The sequence below is a fragment of the Abramis brama genome, assembly GCF_963993115.1.
Source record: "Abramis brama genome assembly, chromosome: 15".
NCBI lineage: Eukaryota > Metazoa > Chordata > Actinopteri > Cypriniformes > Leuciscidae > Abramis > Abramis brama.
The window spans coordinates 2,563,688-2,580,257 of NC_139977.1; the positions used below are offsets into that span (position 1 = coordinate 2,563,688).

At 38.1% G+C, this 16,570-nt stretch overlaps 1 protein-coding gene across 4 annotated transcripts in view; it reads left to right on the forward strand.

The window, feature by feature from the left end:
- Positions 1–3,618: 3,618 nt before the first annotated feature.
- The window catches only part of tcf7 (transcription factor 7), a 71,082-nt gene continuing 58,130 nt past the window's right edge, over positions 3,619–16,570 (forward strand). For all 4 annotated transcript variants that reach the window (XM_084137005.1, XM_084137006.1, XM_084137003.1 and 1 more), the window contains exons 1-3: positions 3,619–3,983; positions 4,079–4,145; positions 5,101–5,204. In XM_084137005.1, coding sequence (XP_083993131.1) covers positions 3,795–3,983; positions 4,079–4,145; positions 5,101–5,204 — 360 coding nt within the window. In that variant the 5' untranslated portion in view covers positions 3,619–3,794. The remainder of the gene's footprint in view (positions 3,984–4,078; positions 4,146–5,100; positions 5,205–16,570) is intronic.

Genomic DNA, 16,570 nt, shown 5'->3' on the forward strand with positions numbered 1-16,570 from the left:
ACAGTATTTGTTCCAGTGCTTGCATATTGTTGATGGGGATTTTAATACATTTCAGTGTCTTTTTATGCACTCTAAAAAATGCAGGGTTGTTGTAACCCAAATTTGGGTCAAATATGGACAAACCCAACCGTTGGGTTAAACAATTTAATTAAAAAATTTAACCCAACGCCTGGGTTTGTCTATATTTGACCCAAATTTGGGTTAAAACAACCCAACATTTTTAGAGTGAATAAAGAGTTTTGGCACTGTGAATGGATTTCAGTAAGTAGGCTATTATTATATTTGTATAATTAATAAGGGTGGTAGATATAGGAACTTGATTTAGTATTTTACTTTGTCAAATGAAACCCTAAAGGAAGAGTGAATTGGTAACACTTTACAAAAAGATTCATTAGTTTAACATTAATGAATGTATTAACTAACATGAACTAACCATGAGCAATACACTTTATTTGGTAACACTTTATTTTACAGAGTCCTTGTTACATTATGTTACATAGTAATAACAGTAGATTATGCATAATTACATGCAATTAATCCTAAACCAAAACCTAATCCTACCCTGTAAAATAAAGTGTTACCTACATTTGTTACTGTATTTATTCATCTTTGTTAATGTTAGTTAATAGAAACCCAGCTGTTCATTGTTTGTTCATGTTAGTTCACAGTGCATGAACTAATGTTAGCAAGATTTGAATAAAGTATTAGTAAATGTTGAAATTAACATTAAAGATTAATAATAACTGCATACGTGCAGTTCATTATTAGTATGCAAACTAATGTTAACTAATGAACCTTATTGTAAAGTGTTACCAGTGAATTAAACCATTTTCCATTAAAAATCAAACAAACAAAAAAAGCGAGTGCATGGAAAAAGTAGAGATTGCATGAGAAACACTGTTCGTTAGAGTTCGTGAAGGCTGTTGTAAACTGAAGTTTCCACTGAGGTAAAACTGCAGAAGTGCAGCTCGTGCTCCTGCGCGCGCCGCCGCGCCGATCTCGCGAGTCTGAAAATAGAACCCGCGACTCGCTTTACACAAACATTATGCTTTTTCATTAATGTGTTATGAGCGCGTGTGCAGATGAGCGTATATCGGTGTGTGTGTGTGTGTGTGCGAGAGTGTGTGTGTGAGAGAGGCTTGAATGGTTGTGCTTCACATCAAAGGCTCAGGCAAGTCTCTGCATTAACAAGCCCCTTTGTTTCCTGAGAGAGAGAGCGAGAGAGAGAGAGAGAGAGAGAGAGAGAGAGAGAGAGAGAGAGAGAGTATTTATAACACTGTTATAAATATTTGAAGATAAAAAAAAAAGATTAAAAAAAATTGAAAAATATTTTCATGGTAATATTTTCTTAATTATTGTTTTATTATTAATTATTTATTAGTGTTATTAATGTTTTGGCAATGTAAAGATTTCTTTCACCATGCTAATAAAGCTATTTGAATCTTGAGAGAGAGAGGGAGAGAGAGGGAGGATTAAGTTCACCTTTATTATTACAACTGACTGATTATTACAAAAGATTTACAAAAACATATACACAAAAAAAAAAAACTTTTTTTGGGAGAGAGAGAGAGAGAGAGAGAGAGAGAGAGAATATTTATAACACTGTTTATTTATTTATTTTATCATTAATAATTTATTTATTTATTATTGTATAGTGTTATTAATGCTTTGGCAATGTAAAGATTTCTTTCACCATACAAATAAATTTGAATCTTGAATCTTACAGAGAGAGAGAGAGAGAGAGAGAGAGAGAGAGAGAGAGAGAGAGAGAGAGAGAGAGAGTCAACAGCAGGTCTCTCTCTCCTGACACCGACGACCCCTGTGATAACCAACACATGATGTTCTTCGACATCAACACCAAACACACACGTGACACACACACACATACACACACACACAGCATGATGGAGAATATGATCCTCGATAAAATCATCCTGTTTCTTAATAATTCAAACCCATCATGGAAAACTCTGAAGGGTGTGTCCAGTAAAACACTCGTGGCTGGAGCTCGACGGGCTCTTTACATGTGGCTCGACCTCAGTTAAAGGATGTGATTTAATTAGTTTGCTACTTAAATGCGCCTGGAGATTATTTAGGAAGCACAGTATGTAATTTTTAGGATCTGCATTTATCCTGGAAACCATCAAAGCCTGAAACGCAGCCTGATGGTGTTGTGTCGTACTCGCATGTGTTTTTAACTCTTCATCTCTTCAAAAGCTCTCGCATAGATATCAAAAACTGGACTTATAGGGAAAGATAAAGATTATGTTGAGGTTTGAGATGACAATATGTTATGTGCACCATCATGAACAAGACTTGCAAACATCAACTTTTGCTCAGTGTCAGTTCTGCGTTTCCTGCCCCTGTGGCTTTGTTCGAAAATGGTAAATTATACACTTCTGACATCTGAAGTCTGTGCAGAAGATAAAGAAATGATCTAGGCCAAGCCGAGGACAAATCCCTCAATCTGACTCGACTCTGTCCGACTGACGGCATGCAAATATCAGCTCAGGACGCTGGAAAACACTGAGAAATCATTAGGAAAATGATGTGGAAAAACTGCTTCCATGATCAGCAGCTGTCTATATTTAATCAAGGCAAATAAACAAGGTCTCATTTATAATTTAGATTTGCATGCATTAAAGAGGCCATTTTTAATCCATTTATTAATATGCATGGAAGATATTGTATAAATATGCAGCCTTATGCAAATACCAGACACATTTGTGTTTGTATTTAATTCTTATTCCCAGCTGTAGATCATGACAGTAAATGTACCCAGATATTATTGCACAGCATGGGGAGGAATGAAGGAAGCCATCATTATTATTATTATTTCCCATTAAAACTCAACACTGAACAAGAGTCAAAACTAAAAATAAGTCATGCACAAGAAGGTGATGCTCTGTGTTTTACACACAACTTCATACTTTTCACCAAGTCTGATCAGCATATGTATTTAGTATGCCATTATTTTGTGTAGTAACTAATATGGGTAATTAGTTGTAGTAACATGTAATTGGGTGTTGATATACAGGCTGTTTCAATACATTCAGAATATTCTTATATTACATATTTCTTCTAAAATTATATTTATAATTTATAATAAAATAATTTATATAAAAATGTTGTGATGCCCCCTCCCCCCCAATATGTGTTGACTTTTTGCCAATATAAACATCCAAAAAAATTGTTATGCCAATAAATCATATTAAAAAGAGAAAATCTCTTCTAACTTCAAGAAATTCTTCTCAAGGAAAACTGGAGCTCTTTCTCTTGGTTTATTGCTCGATTGCTAAAAAACACATTAAACTCTTTGATGATGGCTTCATTCTGGCTCATTTTACCTCCATCAACTCTCTCATTTACGCGCTGATTCTCACTTTATATTTCAGTGAAGCGAAACCCATGTTTCTTAATAATTGGGATGGTCTAAAATATTTATCAATTACATCCCTCCTTAAATGCTTTTCATTTTTTTGTGTGCATTTATTCGTGTGTATATAATAGTTTCTTACGATCTCATCAAAAAAGCCCTGAAACTCAAAAGTGTCGTGTCCCTTTAAGAGCGCCCCCCCACTCGGCTCATTTCAGCTGTCAATCACTCTCGGTCTCTTTGATCTTCGCTGTTCTAAAGCGCGACTGTTTGTTACTTTCAAGTCGCGCGCGGCTCGTCACAGCACACAGAAGTTTTCCTCTCTCGCGCGGGTCTCCAACGCTCATCCGAGCGCGCAAAACAACGACAACAACAACACTCAGAAGTAGATTAGTAAAGTTGTCTGGTAGAGTACAGTATGCCGCAGCTGAACGGCGGAGGAGGAGATGATCTCGGGGCGAATGATGAGATGATCGCGTTTAAAGATGAAGGAGGAGATCACGAGGAGAAGATCCGCGAGAGCGCGTTCACGGAGAGAGACCTGGCCGATCTCAAGTCATCTCTGGTCAACGAGTCCGAGATCAGCCAGAACAACACGCACCCTGCCGTAAGTGTGTGCGTGTGTGTGCGTGCGTGCGTGTGTGTGTGTGTGCTGTGGATGATGTTCGTGTGAGTGAAATAAAGTGTGTTTGTAATGAGCAGGTGATCAGAAGAGGACAGCAGGAGGATCAGAGGATCTACACTGATAAACGAGAACATCTGGACGACGGTGAGACTTCACACACTATACACACGCTATACACACACTTAGACTCACACACTTAGACTCACACACTTTACACACTTAGACACACACACTCACACACATACACTCTCTCACATGCACATGCACATACACACACACACACACACACACACGCACACTTAGACACACACTGCACACTCTCACACATACATTCACAAACACACACAATCAAACTCACACACTTAGACACACACTATACATTCTCACACACTCACAAACCCACACTTGTATACACACACACAAACTTGTTTTTGTTTGTTTTGTGTGTGTGTGTGTTTGTGTGTGTGTGTGTGTGTGTGTGTATGACCTTATTTACACAAATCTGTGTGTGTGTGTGTGTGTGTGTGTGTGTATGTATGTATGACCTTATTTACACAAATCTGTGTGTGTGTGTGTGTATGACCTTATTTACACAAATCTGTGTGTGTGTGTGTATGACCTTATTTACACAAATCTGTGCGTGTGGCTTTTAGAGACAAAATTGTCTCCGGAAATGCGCTAAATCAGACGACGTTTCTTGTTTGGAAAAACGCTGCTTAAAGTAAAAAATAGTTTTCATTTAATATTCATCTTGATTTAAAGCGTCTTTAATTGGGAAAATTAAAAACTTTCATCTAGGTCTGATACGCAACGGATGGACTTTTCTCGGGGAAAACCTGAAATCCGCATCAGTAAATACGCCGTTGACTCATTTTTTTTGTGTGTGTTTTGTCTATCACAAACATGTTTGATCTATTTCCGTTATTTGTGTTTTAGAACCGAAACCGCTTTGAAGTGAACCTGTGATTGATCATCGTTATATATTTTACAAGAGCGGCTATAAATACGTGTACAACACAAGAGGCTTTCTGGAGGTCATAAAGACAAAGTTTTCACAAGTTCAGAGATTTATTGTTCTTCTCGCTCTCATTTTCTCCAGTGCCCAAACATCACGATGGTGGAATGTATAAGGCGTCGTACTCTGGATACCCGTTCCTGATGCTTCCCGAGCCGTACCTCCCGAACGGACCCGTCTCTCCAGCCGTAAGTTCTTCCATTAGGATGCGATCATTAGAGTCCAGGTGTGTGTGTGGGAACAGCTGAAGACAGGCCTGTAATTACACTAGAAGAAGAGAATCCCACTCCATCCATTCCTTTGATGCGACTCTTAAAGGGACAGTACACACAAAAAAATGAATCATTTACCCACCCTCGGGTTGTTTCAAACCTGTATGAGTTTCTTCTGTTGAACACAAAGGAAGATATTTTTGAAGAATATGGGTAATCAAACAATTATGGGGTACCATTGACTTCCATAGTATTTTCTTTCATACTATGGAGGCCAATGGTGTCCAAAATATAGGGTGAATAAATTACTTTTTTTTAGGGTGAACTGTCCCTTTAAGCTCAGTAGACGTTCACACTGCTTTAGATCTGTTCAAACTTACAGCAATGCACGTGAAGTTTTGGTGTCATGATGCACACATTTATGTTGTTTGTCCTTGTATTATTGGGACGTGGTTCGATGAATATCTAATTGTGTTTTATCTTAAAGGGACAGTACACCCAAAAAATGTATCATTTACTCGCCCTCGGGTTGTTTCAAACCTGTATGAGTTTCTTCTGTTGAACACAAAGGAAGATATTTTTGAAGATTATGGGTAACCAAACAATTGTGGGGTACCATTGACTTCCATAGTGTTTTCTTTGATACTATGGAGGTCAATGGTGTGCAAAATATCTCATGCAGGTTTGTATATCTAACATTCTTTAGGTAAGATGTCCCTTTAAGATCAGTAGACATTCACATTGCTTTAGATCTGTTCAAACTTACAGCAATGCATGCGTTTCTCGTGGAGTTTGTGTGTCATGATGCACACGTTTGTGTTGATTGTCATTGTATTATTGGGACGTGGTTCTTCAAGTCATTGATGCATATCTAATTGTGTTTGTGTGCATGTGTGCGAACCTTGATGCCGTCGACCGTAAATTAACGGTCTACTTGCGTATAATCGTGCTTATTACTTCGATAATGATGTAGCATGACATCATTATCTTACTTGTCATTTGTCTGAAGTCTTTCGCCATGTTTGTGTGGATATAGTGTATTTATGAAGAAAAACACGTGTACAGTAACTGAATCCAGATTGTAGCTCTTGAAAAGGTTTCTTATGAAACGCACCTGAAGTGTAGTTATAAGCCTGTAATTACACCAGTTCTGTATCTTGCGCTTTTTTTCAACTGGAAAGTTCACAGATTTACCAACATACACACAAAAACCTGAACGAAAACCCTACTGTGTCTTTATGAAAGCATATGTAGGAATGATAATGATGATGATATGGTGGCTTTGTGAAAGTCCCGTATAGCTGTGAAATGAAATTTTTGAAGTGTCTTCCAGGTTTTTCTCAACTTTTAATGCTGTTCAGTGAGTCGATATGAATGTTCATGGACGTCATATACGGGAAACGTTGTTATGATTAGTGTTTATGCCACAACTAGTGTTTTTTTTATTATTTGTTTAACGCTCTTTTCATCAGTCCCATCCGAAGTCAAGTGATTTTCCTCTGTAAAGCTAACTGTAAGGTCTTCCAAATTCAAGGATTTTTCTTAGTGCCAAAAAAGTGAAGATTATAATTGATGTTTGTGTTCTTGATTCAAGCTCTTTACCCACAATGCACAGCTAAGCTGCTGATTTTACACGACCATCGGGGATCCCTTGTTGAGTTGACAATTAAACTCTTAAGTGTTGGCGATTGACTGAAGTCGAAGCTCAGGGCTTGTTCTTGGAGTAGACAATAGACGAACACTGGCTTTGTGTCATAATCCATCCAGAGCAGCTCTGACTGACGGCGATAAGTAACAGACACTGGATTACACCCTCTTTAAGAAAAAAGCTCTTTAACCCATTCTGCCACTTCAATACGGACACAATGTGCCGTTGGAAAGCTTGCAAGTTGTAGGTCTGAAAACTCAAGGCACAATGACCGCGTGTCGCAAGCGTGCGTGAAGCTCAAAGCTCACATCTCCTTCAGCCGGAGGTTAAATCACGCCAACTTCGTATTAAAATACAAATATTGATAACAGACCCCACTTGGCCTTGGTCTTTGAAGCGAGCGCCTGCGGACGAATCTGCAGAGTTATTTATGGAGCCGGAAATATTTGGGAAACTATCAAAACCTGTCGGATCCCCTCAGGTGTTTATAGCTGTAATTATTGGTGTGGTCGTGTCTGTTCCACCGCTCGCGAGAGAAAGAGAGAGAGAGAGAGAGAGAGAGAGGACAGGTGTTTAAGTCGTCTCGGAGCCGTGCTCAAACATGTCAAGCGCCTGAAGTCAGGGCTGTCGAGCAAATTCTTCTCAGATGAAGAGGACTTTTATCAAGGTGTGAGGCAGATGATGTAGCAGCTTCAGCGACTGGACAGGGTTTCAGTGTTTGATTTCCCTGTGAAACGAGGACATTGTGTCTCTGTGTTGATTTTATCTATTGTCTTGTCAGGAAATGTATTTTCTGTGCTTGACGACAGAAAAATTAGCCCAAATGAGTCAAAAGGAATTATTTGAAGACTCATACGTCTTCTTATCACTCACAGTCTGAGTTTATCACATTGAGAGGTTTTGTTTGAGCTTCAGACTGATATATAACTTAGTATCATCGACATAACAGTGGAAACTAATCCCATGCTTTCTTATAATATTAGCAAGCGGCAGCAAGTCTGTTTCAAAGCAGCTTTACATTGATAACAAGTAAATAATAGAATATAAAGGAAAATAATAAAATAAAGCATATATATTGAAAATAGCAGAGGGCCTAAAACAGACCCTTGTGGCACTCCATAATTTACTGACGTTATCTTTGATTTGATTTTCCCCGTTTAAATTGACAAAATGGTAGCAATCTGAATCAGTCCCTGAATACCAGTGCAATTTTGTAGTCAATCTAACAGTATTTTATGATCTATAGTGTCGAACACAGCACTAAAACTAGTATTGAGATACAGACTCTCTCTTTCTGTGCTTCCATTCGGTGACGACAAAAAAATGAGTCAAAAAGATTTATTTGAAGACTCGTACGTCTTCATATCACCCAGAGTCTGAGTTTATCACATTGACAGGTTTTGTTTGAGCTCCAAACTTATTTATAACTTAGTATCATCGACAAAAGAGTGGAAACTAATCCCATGTTTTCTTGTAATATTACCAAGCGGCCAAATAGCAGAGGGCCTAAAATACTGACATTATCTTTGATTTTTTTTTTTCAACCAATTGTTTTGTCAGGAAATGTATTTTCTGTGCTTCCATTCAGTGACGACAGTCTTCACCTCCTTTTAATAAAGTGCAGAAAAATTAGTCTGAATGAATCAAAAGGATTTATATGAAGACTCGTACATCTTCATATCACTCACAGTCTGAGTTTATCACATTGAGAGGTTTTGTTTGAGCTCCAGACTGATATATAACTTAGTACAGGGGTCACCAAACTTTTTTCTCTGGGGGCCACATTATCGTTCCTGACTGTGATGGGGGGCCGGGGCCGGGTCAGCTATATAACATAGAATTGTATGACCCAGACCAAAATGACCACCAGCAGGCCTCATTGTGTAGTAGAGATTACTAGCCTGGCACAGCCATCCCCACTACTATATCCACACTACTATATCCACACTACTATATCCACACTACTATATCCACACTTGATTCCTGGCACATATTTGTTTATCTTTACTAGTGGTTTGCAAAAGTTGTAATCGAGTCTTCACACTTTGTTTTAATTAAAGTTATTCTTCACAAATAATCGTTTTTATTAATAAAGTAAAAGCATAGAACCAGTTTATTTGTAGTGCACTGACAATAGTTTTATAAAATTAGTTTATTAATTCAATTAATAAAAATACCTTGATATGTTTGGTAATTGTACCTGAATGAATTGAAAATTAATCTGCTACATTTCAGATTAATATATTTGTTTTCCTTAAAAATTTAATTAACAGTAACAAACACTTTGCAGTTTGAATGATGTCCTGTATAAACTGAATGACAGAGTATGTTTTTATGTTTCCACTGTTCGATCGCGGCCGTGCCTCACACACTCTCACTCTCACTCACACACACACACACACACACGCACACAAATATAAGTAAACACTTTACGACTTTTCGATCGCGCCCACACCTCTCTCTCAACATATTCCAGCATTGCAATCTTACCATCGCAGTCTGCTTCAGAGCTAAGGCGGAGCTACAGATTAGGTGTCCCTAAAGAATCCGCGTATCTAACAGTAGTTCCGCATTACATTAATAAAATTGCACGCGAGTTTTATTTATTTTTATACCGTGTATTCTCCGTGTAAATGTATGCACCAAACCGTGACGCCCGTACCATGACGTACCGTCCATGATGACTTTTGGGGATTGCCTCATAGGGCTGGTTCAAGTAGTGGGGGGCAGAGGGGCTGGGGGGCCAGTCAAAGGGGGGTGGCGGGCCTGAGTCGCCCCACGGGCCTTAGTTTGGTGACCCATGACTTAGTATCATCGACATAACAGTGGAAACTAATCCCATGCTTTCTTATATCACCAAGCATCAGCATATATATATTAAATAGCAGAGGGCCTAAAACAGACCCTTGTGGCACTCCATAATTTACTGAAGTTATCTTCGATTTTTTTTAATTTATTTTTTTAATTTAAATAGACATAATGATAACAGTCTGATAGGCTTAATGCTTGACCCTGAATACCAGTGTAATTTTGTAGTTGGTCTAAGAGTATTTTATGATCTATAGTGTCGAACACAGCACTAAAACTAGTATTGAGATGCAGTGTTGGTCAGAAGCTAAAAGTAAGTCATTTGTAATTTTAACAAGTGCAGTTTCTGTGCCTGAATTCAGAATTCAATTTTTTATAGTTATCATTTTAAGCAATCATGTTGATTTGATGTTGGACATTGTGTCTCTGTGTTGATTCGACCAATTGTCTTGTCAGGAAACAAGTGTTACAACACTTAAGCCACCTTTAATAAAGCGCAGGAAAAATTAGTCCAATTGAATCGTAAGCAAAGCAGGATTTATTTGAAGACTCCCACTTCAAATAAATCTCTCACAGTCTGAAGATTTCTTTCTGAGTTTACCAGTTTGAGATCCAGACTGCTGTTTCATATCGGTGTTTGTGCTACTGTATGTCAAACTCTCTCTTAATGAATCAGCCCACTACTAAAAGTGAAAGAAAATCCCCCACCTCAAGGCTAACTTATTAGTTTCTGGCAGTCAGTCGAGTCCCAGTTAGTGACGCATGTGTGATGCGAGCGGGTGTTTTGTCTTGTAGATGAGTGTGAGAGGTGAGCCGGCTCGTTCTCACCCAGGTGTGTGTGTGTGGAGTCGTTCTCCCCCGACCAGTTCTCCAGACGTCCTGTAGGAAAGTCACTGAAAGACTGTTAAATGATGGCAATCATTGCAGGGATGTCATGAACAAACGCGTTCTGCACAGTTGTTACCACGACTCACAAGCTCTTGATTTGATTCTGATCTCAATTGGATATATATATATATATATATATATATAGTCATTTGGATGTTTTTCTTCAGAATACAATCTAGTTTTATGAACCATAGAGTATGGGGAACTCTGTCAGTTTGTACATTGATGATAAAGGTTAAAATTAGCAACAAATTAGTCCAAACTCAATTGCTATTTACTTTTAGATATAGTAATCAACACTAAATTTGAGTGATACAGTGATAAAAAGGTTTCTACTTCAATTTGTTGTTGAAATATAAAATATATTTCAGTGGCTGTCATAACTTTTCATGACAGATGTATGCAAACATACATTAAATAATGAAGGTTAACAGGTTAACTAAATATATAGTGCATATATTAATTTATCCTTTCTAGTGTTCTTTTTTTTATTTTTATAGTTGACTATAGAGTTTATGGTAAGGTGAGCAGATTTCTGAAATTGAAACCAGGGACATTTCCTATTTGAGTGGTCAAAATATCACTTATTTATTAATAAAAAAATTGGGAATATATATATATATATAGTTATACTATGCCAATTATACTAATAATTTTATATATATATATATATATATATATATATATATATTCAATTCATACAGTTTTTGTTTTTTAATTGTTGTGGGTTCCCAATATTATTAAAAACATTTAATCATTATTATGATTTAGTTTGATTATTATTTAATTATTTAGCACTCACAAAAAAACAATGAAAAGAAAATGAATATTAGCCTAAATAGCAAGCAGAAGAAAATGAATAGTATATAGCAAGCAGTTCAAAACAATAATATATCAAAATTATGACTTTACAAAAACACATTACAAAAATAAAACAACCTAAATATGATATGATAAATAAAAGTATTTAACAAATATTTAATAATTTTAGTTAATATTTTCATTTTTCACAAGCTATTTCTGAATACAGAAATTCAAACTTTTTTTGAATGTTTTGTTACGTTTGTGCTTTAATGACTCTTACTATCCTTATTTGGGCTTGTTTATTTGCATTTTAGGCTTATTTTAAGCAGAAAGTATATTCTGCAAATGTATTTGTTGCAAGTGTAATTGTTTAGTTTACAATATTATTTTTTGTAGTATATTGTTAAGATGTGTGGAAATATCTGCGTTGTGACTGCAGAACTTTTGTGGACTTTTAAAATCCTGTTGAGGCCCTGTTATAAAGCACATACTAACATTATTACTGTAATTTAACATGAATAGTTAGTATGTTACTACCTTGAAAGCAATAACGCTGTTTCTTTTGATAAGTAAGGGATAATGTAGATCCAGCCGGTTGTTATCTCAGAATAAACCCTGACGGGGTGATCAGGATCAGGTCTTCATCAGCCTGAAGGGGTTTATTCTGAGATAACAACCGGCTGGATGTACATTATCACACTTATTACACGGATACTTGCCACATAAGTGAATAATTAGACACAAAATATTGATCTGAGTTTAAATATTTGATCAGGTTTTTAAACGCAAAGCTTCCGCGGAGAGAGCAGTTTCAGCGGCGAGTTCAAACTAGACGGATATTTAAGAGATACGGTATACAGTCATACACTTATTACACTGCATTTCAACACATAAATAATTATGAGGATTAGAGATATTGATTTCAGATTAAACTGTTTTAAAACCGTACCTGTTTGTATCTTATAATCCAGCAGTGTACAAAACAATAGTCGTAAAATGGCAGCATCTGCGTTTGTATGAAACAAGAGAGAGCGAGTCCACGATACTGGATGACATAACTGTACACAAAATATTGATTTGACTTCCACGAAGAAAACCCGTTCCTGGCGAGTGTATAGCGCTGCTGACTTCAGTGACCCGGATGAGCCTGTGTTTCTGATCTCAGAGGTTGTTATCTGGGAATAATATACCGCTGGATGGAGCGATTGACCAATCAGAATCAAGTATTCCTCAGAGCCGTGTAATAAGTGACGATAATGGTGCTCTGCGCTCGTCCAGGTTACGTTCTTCATGAATTAGCGGCGCGCGTCCAGTAGAGTCAGCGTAGCTCGCAGCGCCACCTGTTGGTGAAAATAAACACCAGACGACTGCTGCTGTATGTTGGGCGGGCTTTTTTGTAATGTGGGTTTGTGGGTTGTTTTGCTGTAAAAAGGGAACATCTGGTCACTTTAGTTTATGGACGTTGAATGGCTTTTCTGAGGAAAATGTGACGTTACGTGACATTATTGTTCACAAGCTGTTTTATTGACTTTTTTCGGTGGTTGAAACACTGATTGATCGATTACATGAGACGTAAGTTGTTCTGTATCTTTCAACATTCCTTCTGATGTTCACTGATGTTTATTTGCTGCTGTAACTAGTAGAGGAAGAGATGAACTGAGATCTGGCACACATTAAAGAGACACAAACACACATTTATTGAGTGAAATTAATTATAAAATTGACAGAATTTGAAAGCTGAGACTGATTCTCAGAAGTATCAAAGTAGTGTGTATTGTTGCTGTTCGATCATGAAAAAGCTCCAGTTCTTCTCTATATCAGTGTCAGTGTTTCTGAACTCCTGAAACGCCTCCATTGTAGTCTTGAGTTTCTTCCGGGAACGAACACGTCTCAATATTCCTCATTATAATAATTCATACGCAGAATAAAGGGGCGGGGCCTAGTTGAGTTAGTTAGTAGTGTGTTAAACTGGCGGTTATGGTAAGGGGCGGGGCATTCCCAAAACACATTCGAAGCGCTCGACCAATCACAACACACTGCTCCAGCCGACCAATCAGAGCACAGTGTGCTTTTCAGAAGGAGGGGCTTCATAGAGACAGGAAGTAAACAGAGCGTTATTGACAGACTGGGAAGAGAGGAGCCGCAACAATGGAGAATATGAGGAAAATAATCAACATTCAAGCAGGAAAACCTGTTCTAGTAGAGCCTTTGTGATAATAGAGCCTCTTTAAGAATAATGTGCATTCACTTTAACTTGTAATTATAAGATTAGCATGTGTAGGATGTTGATGATGCACCAGCCAATGTGTTAAAGGAAATAAATTGAAACTTTAGCTAATTTAGTTGTTATAGCACAAAATGATCTCTTACTCTACATCAAGTTTCTATAGATTTATGCAAGCTGTTTCACAGTGTTCAAGTTCTTCACTAATGAAACCAATTATCATTCAACTATAAAGCAGCGCTAAAGAAGACGATAGATATTCAGCTCAAGTCAGTTCAATAATAGTGTTGATGTTGCAAAGCTAGTGTCATTATCCAGCCGATAATATCACTGAATATTAATTCTTGTAAACATACTTTTATGTAGTAATATTCATCCCATTTTACCGCTTGCAGTGGCGAACGAACCTGGTTAATGAGGACGAGGTTTGAGTCCGGCTCTGAGTCTGTTGATGTGTCCTAGATGAGTTTGATCCGTCCAGTCGTTTGTGAATTGCTCAGTTTTCCATCATGTTAAATCATTGATTCCCACTGATCTGTGGGACGGCAGTGAGTGTGTGTGAGTGTACATGTTTTTCTATCCCAGTGGGGACTTCAGCCTGAATGCACACACACACTCATGGGGACTCGTGTCACTGTGGACCTAAATTGAGGAAACAAGCTTATAAATCACACAGAAGGAGTTTTTTTTGGAAAATGTAAAAATGCAGAAAGTTTTGTGTGACGAGTAGGTTTAGGGGTTGTGTGTGTGTGTGTGTGTGTGTGTTGGGTAGGTTTAGGGGTTGGGTTAGTGTGTGTGTGTGTGTGTGTGTGTGTGTGATGGGTAGGTTTAGGGGTCGGGTTAGTGTGAGTGTGTGTGTGTGTGTGTGTGTGTGTGTGTGTGTGTGTGTGTGTGTGTGTGTGTGTGTGTGTGTGTGTGTGTGTGTGTGTGTGTGTGTGTGTGTGTGTGTGTGTGTGTGTGTGTGTGTGTGTGTGATGGGTAGGTTTAGGGGTCGGGTTAGTGTGAGTGTGTGTGTGTGTGTGTGTGTGTGTGTGTGATGGGTAGGTTTAGGGGTCGGGTTAGTGTGTGTGTGTGTGTTGGGTAGGTTTAGGGGGTTGGGTTTGTGAGAGTGAGTGTGTGTGTGTGTGTGTGTGTGATGGGTAGGTTTAGGGGGTTGGGTTTGTGAGAGTGAGTGTGTGTGTGTGTGTGTGTGTGTGTGTGTGTGTGATGGGTAGGTTTAGGGGTTGGGTTTGTGAGAGTGAGTGAGTGAGTGTGTGTATGTGTGTGCTGTACCCAGCTGTGGCAGTGCTGCTGGTAGATGTGTATCAGATGCGAGTGTGATCACACACACATGTGTGCCGCCCCTGTGGCTGCTGAGGCTCCAGTAGGTCTGGCCCGGCACTAATTCGGGTGCTGGGGGCGTTGGCTGACCCCGGTGGAAGAGCACACACTCCTGTGGGACAAACTCAGCGTGTCCCGCAACTCCCAGATCCCGCTCTTCTGCTCCGGCTGTGCGTTTACGAGGGGAAAAGCCCGAGATCAACAGCTCTGTGATGTCATGAACGACTCTGTTACATCACAGATGTGAAACGTGACGTCTCGTGTTTGTTGATCGTGAGCGTGCGAGATTAAAGACTCGAGTAAACGAACGTGTGTGTGTGGATGTAGAAGTGTAAATATTGCAGTTTTGGTAATGATGAACACATGGTTATTCGCTCCCCGTTCCAAAACTTTTTTTTTTTTTTTTTGGACCTTTAAAATATGTTCAGTAACACTTTCAATAAAGACCATGCTTATAATGAATTATAGATCCATTGTATGATGGATAATGAACATGCACATTGAAAAAGCAAACGCATGATGTTCTGAGTCATTATGAATATATTTATAAAATAGTAATACTTTCTTATAATGAATTATAGCCCCATTTATACTTATTTATAAGCATGGACTTCATTGAAAGTGTTACCATATGTTCTTCTATATTCAGCTGAAGAAAGTGAGTCACATGGGTTTCTGGGTGAACTGTCGCTTTAAGATGATTGATCTCAAACTGATCATGTAATCTGTAGTGTCGTTGTCTTAAGTCTGTTCGTAGATCTGCAGTTTGTAAATATTGTGTGGTTCATTTGATTTCACACTGACAAAAAGTTGCCCCAACTTAAAAACAAAACAAGGAAACCGGTTGCAATCAGTTTAAGTTAACTCAACTAACAACTGACAATACTTTTCATCTAATGAGTAACATGTAATCTATTAAATAAATAAAAATGATTCCATGGCAAATAAAGAGTGTTTAGCATTTCAAACCTATTTCTTTTACCTGTATGTTTGATTTTCAAAGCCAACTACATGATTAGCTGAGGCAAACATGGACAAATGTATTAAATCCAACAGTTGAACGATGAGACGCACATACTCCTAAACACACGTTGATGATCAACAGATGTTAATTCAGTGAAGATATGATCTCTGAACCCTTAATCAGCCAACTAACAGTGACAGCAGCAGCATAAATGAAGCCATATTTAATAAGTTACCACATCATTTCAAGCTGCAGTGCATGGTGGGAACTTGCATAACATTGTGCAACGTAAAATAGTTTGTTTTGAACAAATACTGGAGTATCAGGTCAACGAAACAACACAATAATAAACAGACTACCTTTTTTACAGCTGTAGTTGAGGTTTTTTTATCGCATGTCTCTTTGTTGCATCATTTGTATACTGGCATCATATTGACCAGGAGCCACTGATGTTACGTTTACCATGAAAGGCTGTTCGTGTGGTTTCTTGGTACTCAAATCACTTGCTGTTGTCATCATAGCCTGTTGTTTACTGTGTGTGTTTGGGACAGAGAAGGGTAAAGCTGACTAACCTACTTCCTTCATGATGACTATCTCTGTCACACCAGCTCTCTCTAGTGTGTCCTGATCTGTGAAATATTGAGAAACACATGGCCACATCGTCCCAATCTCAGATTTATCGACAT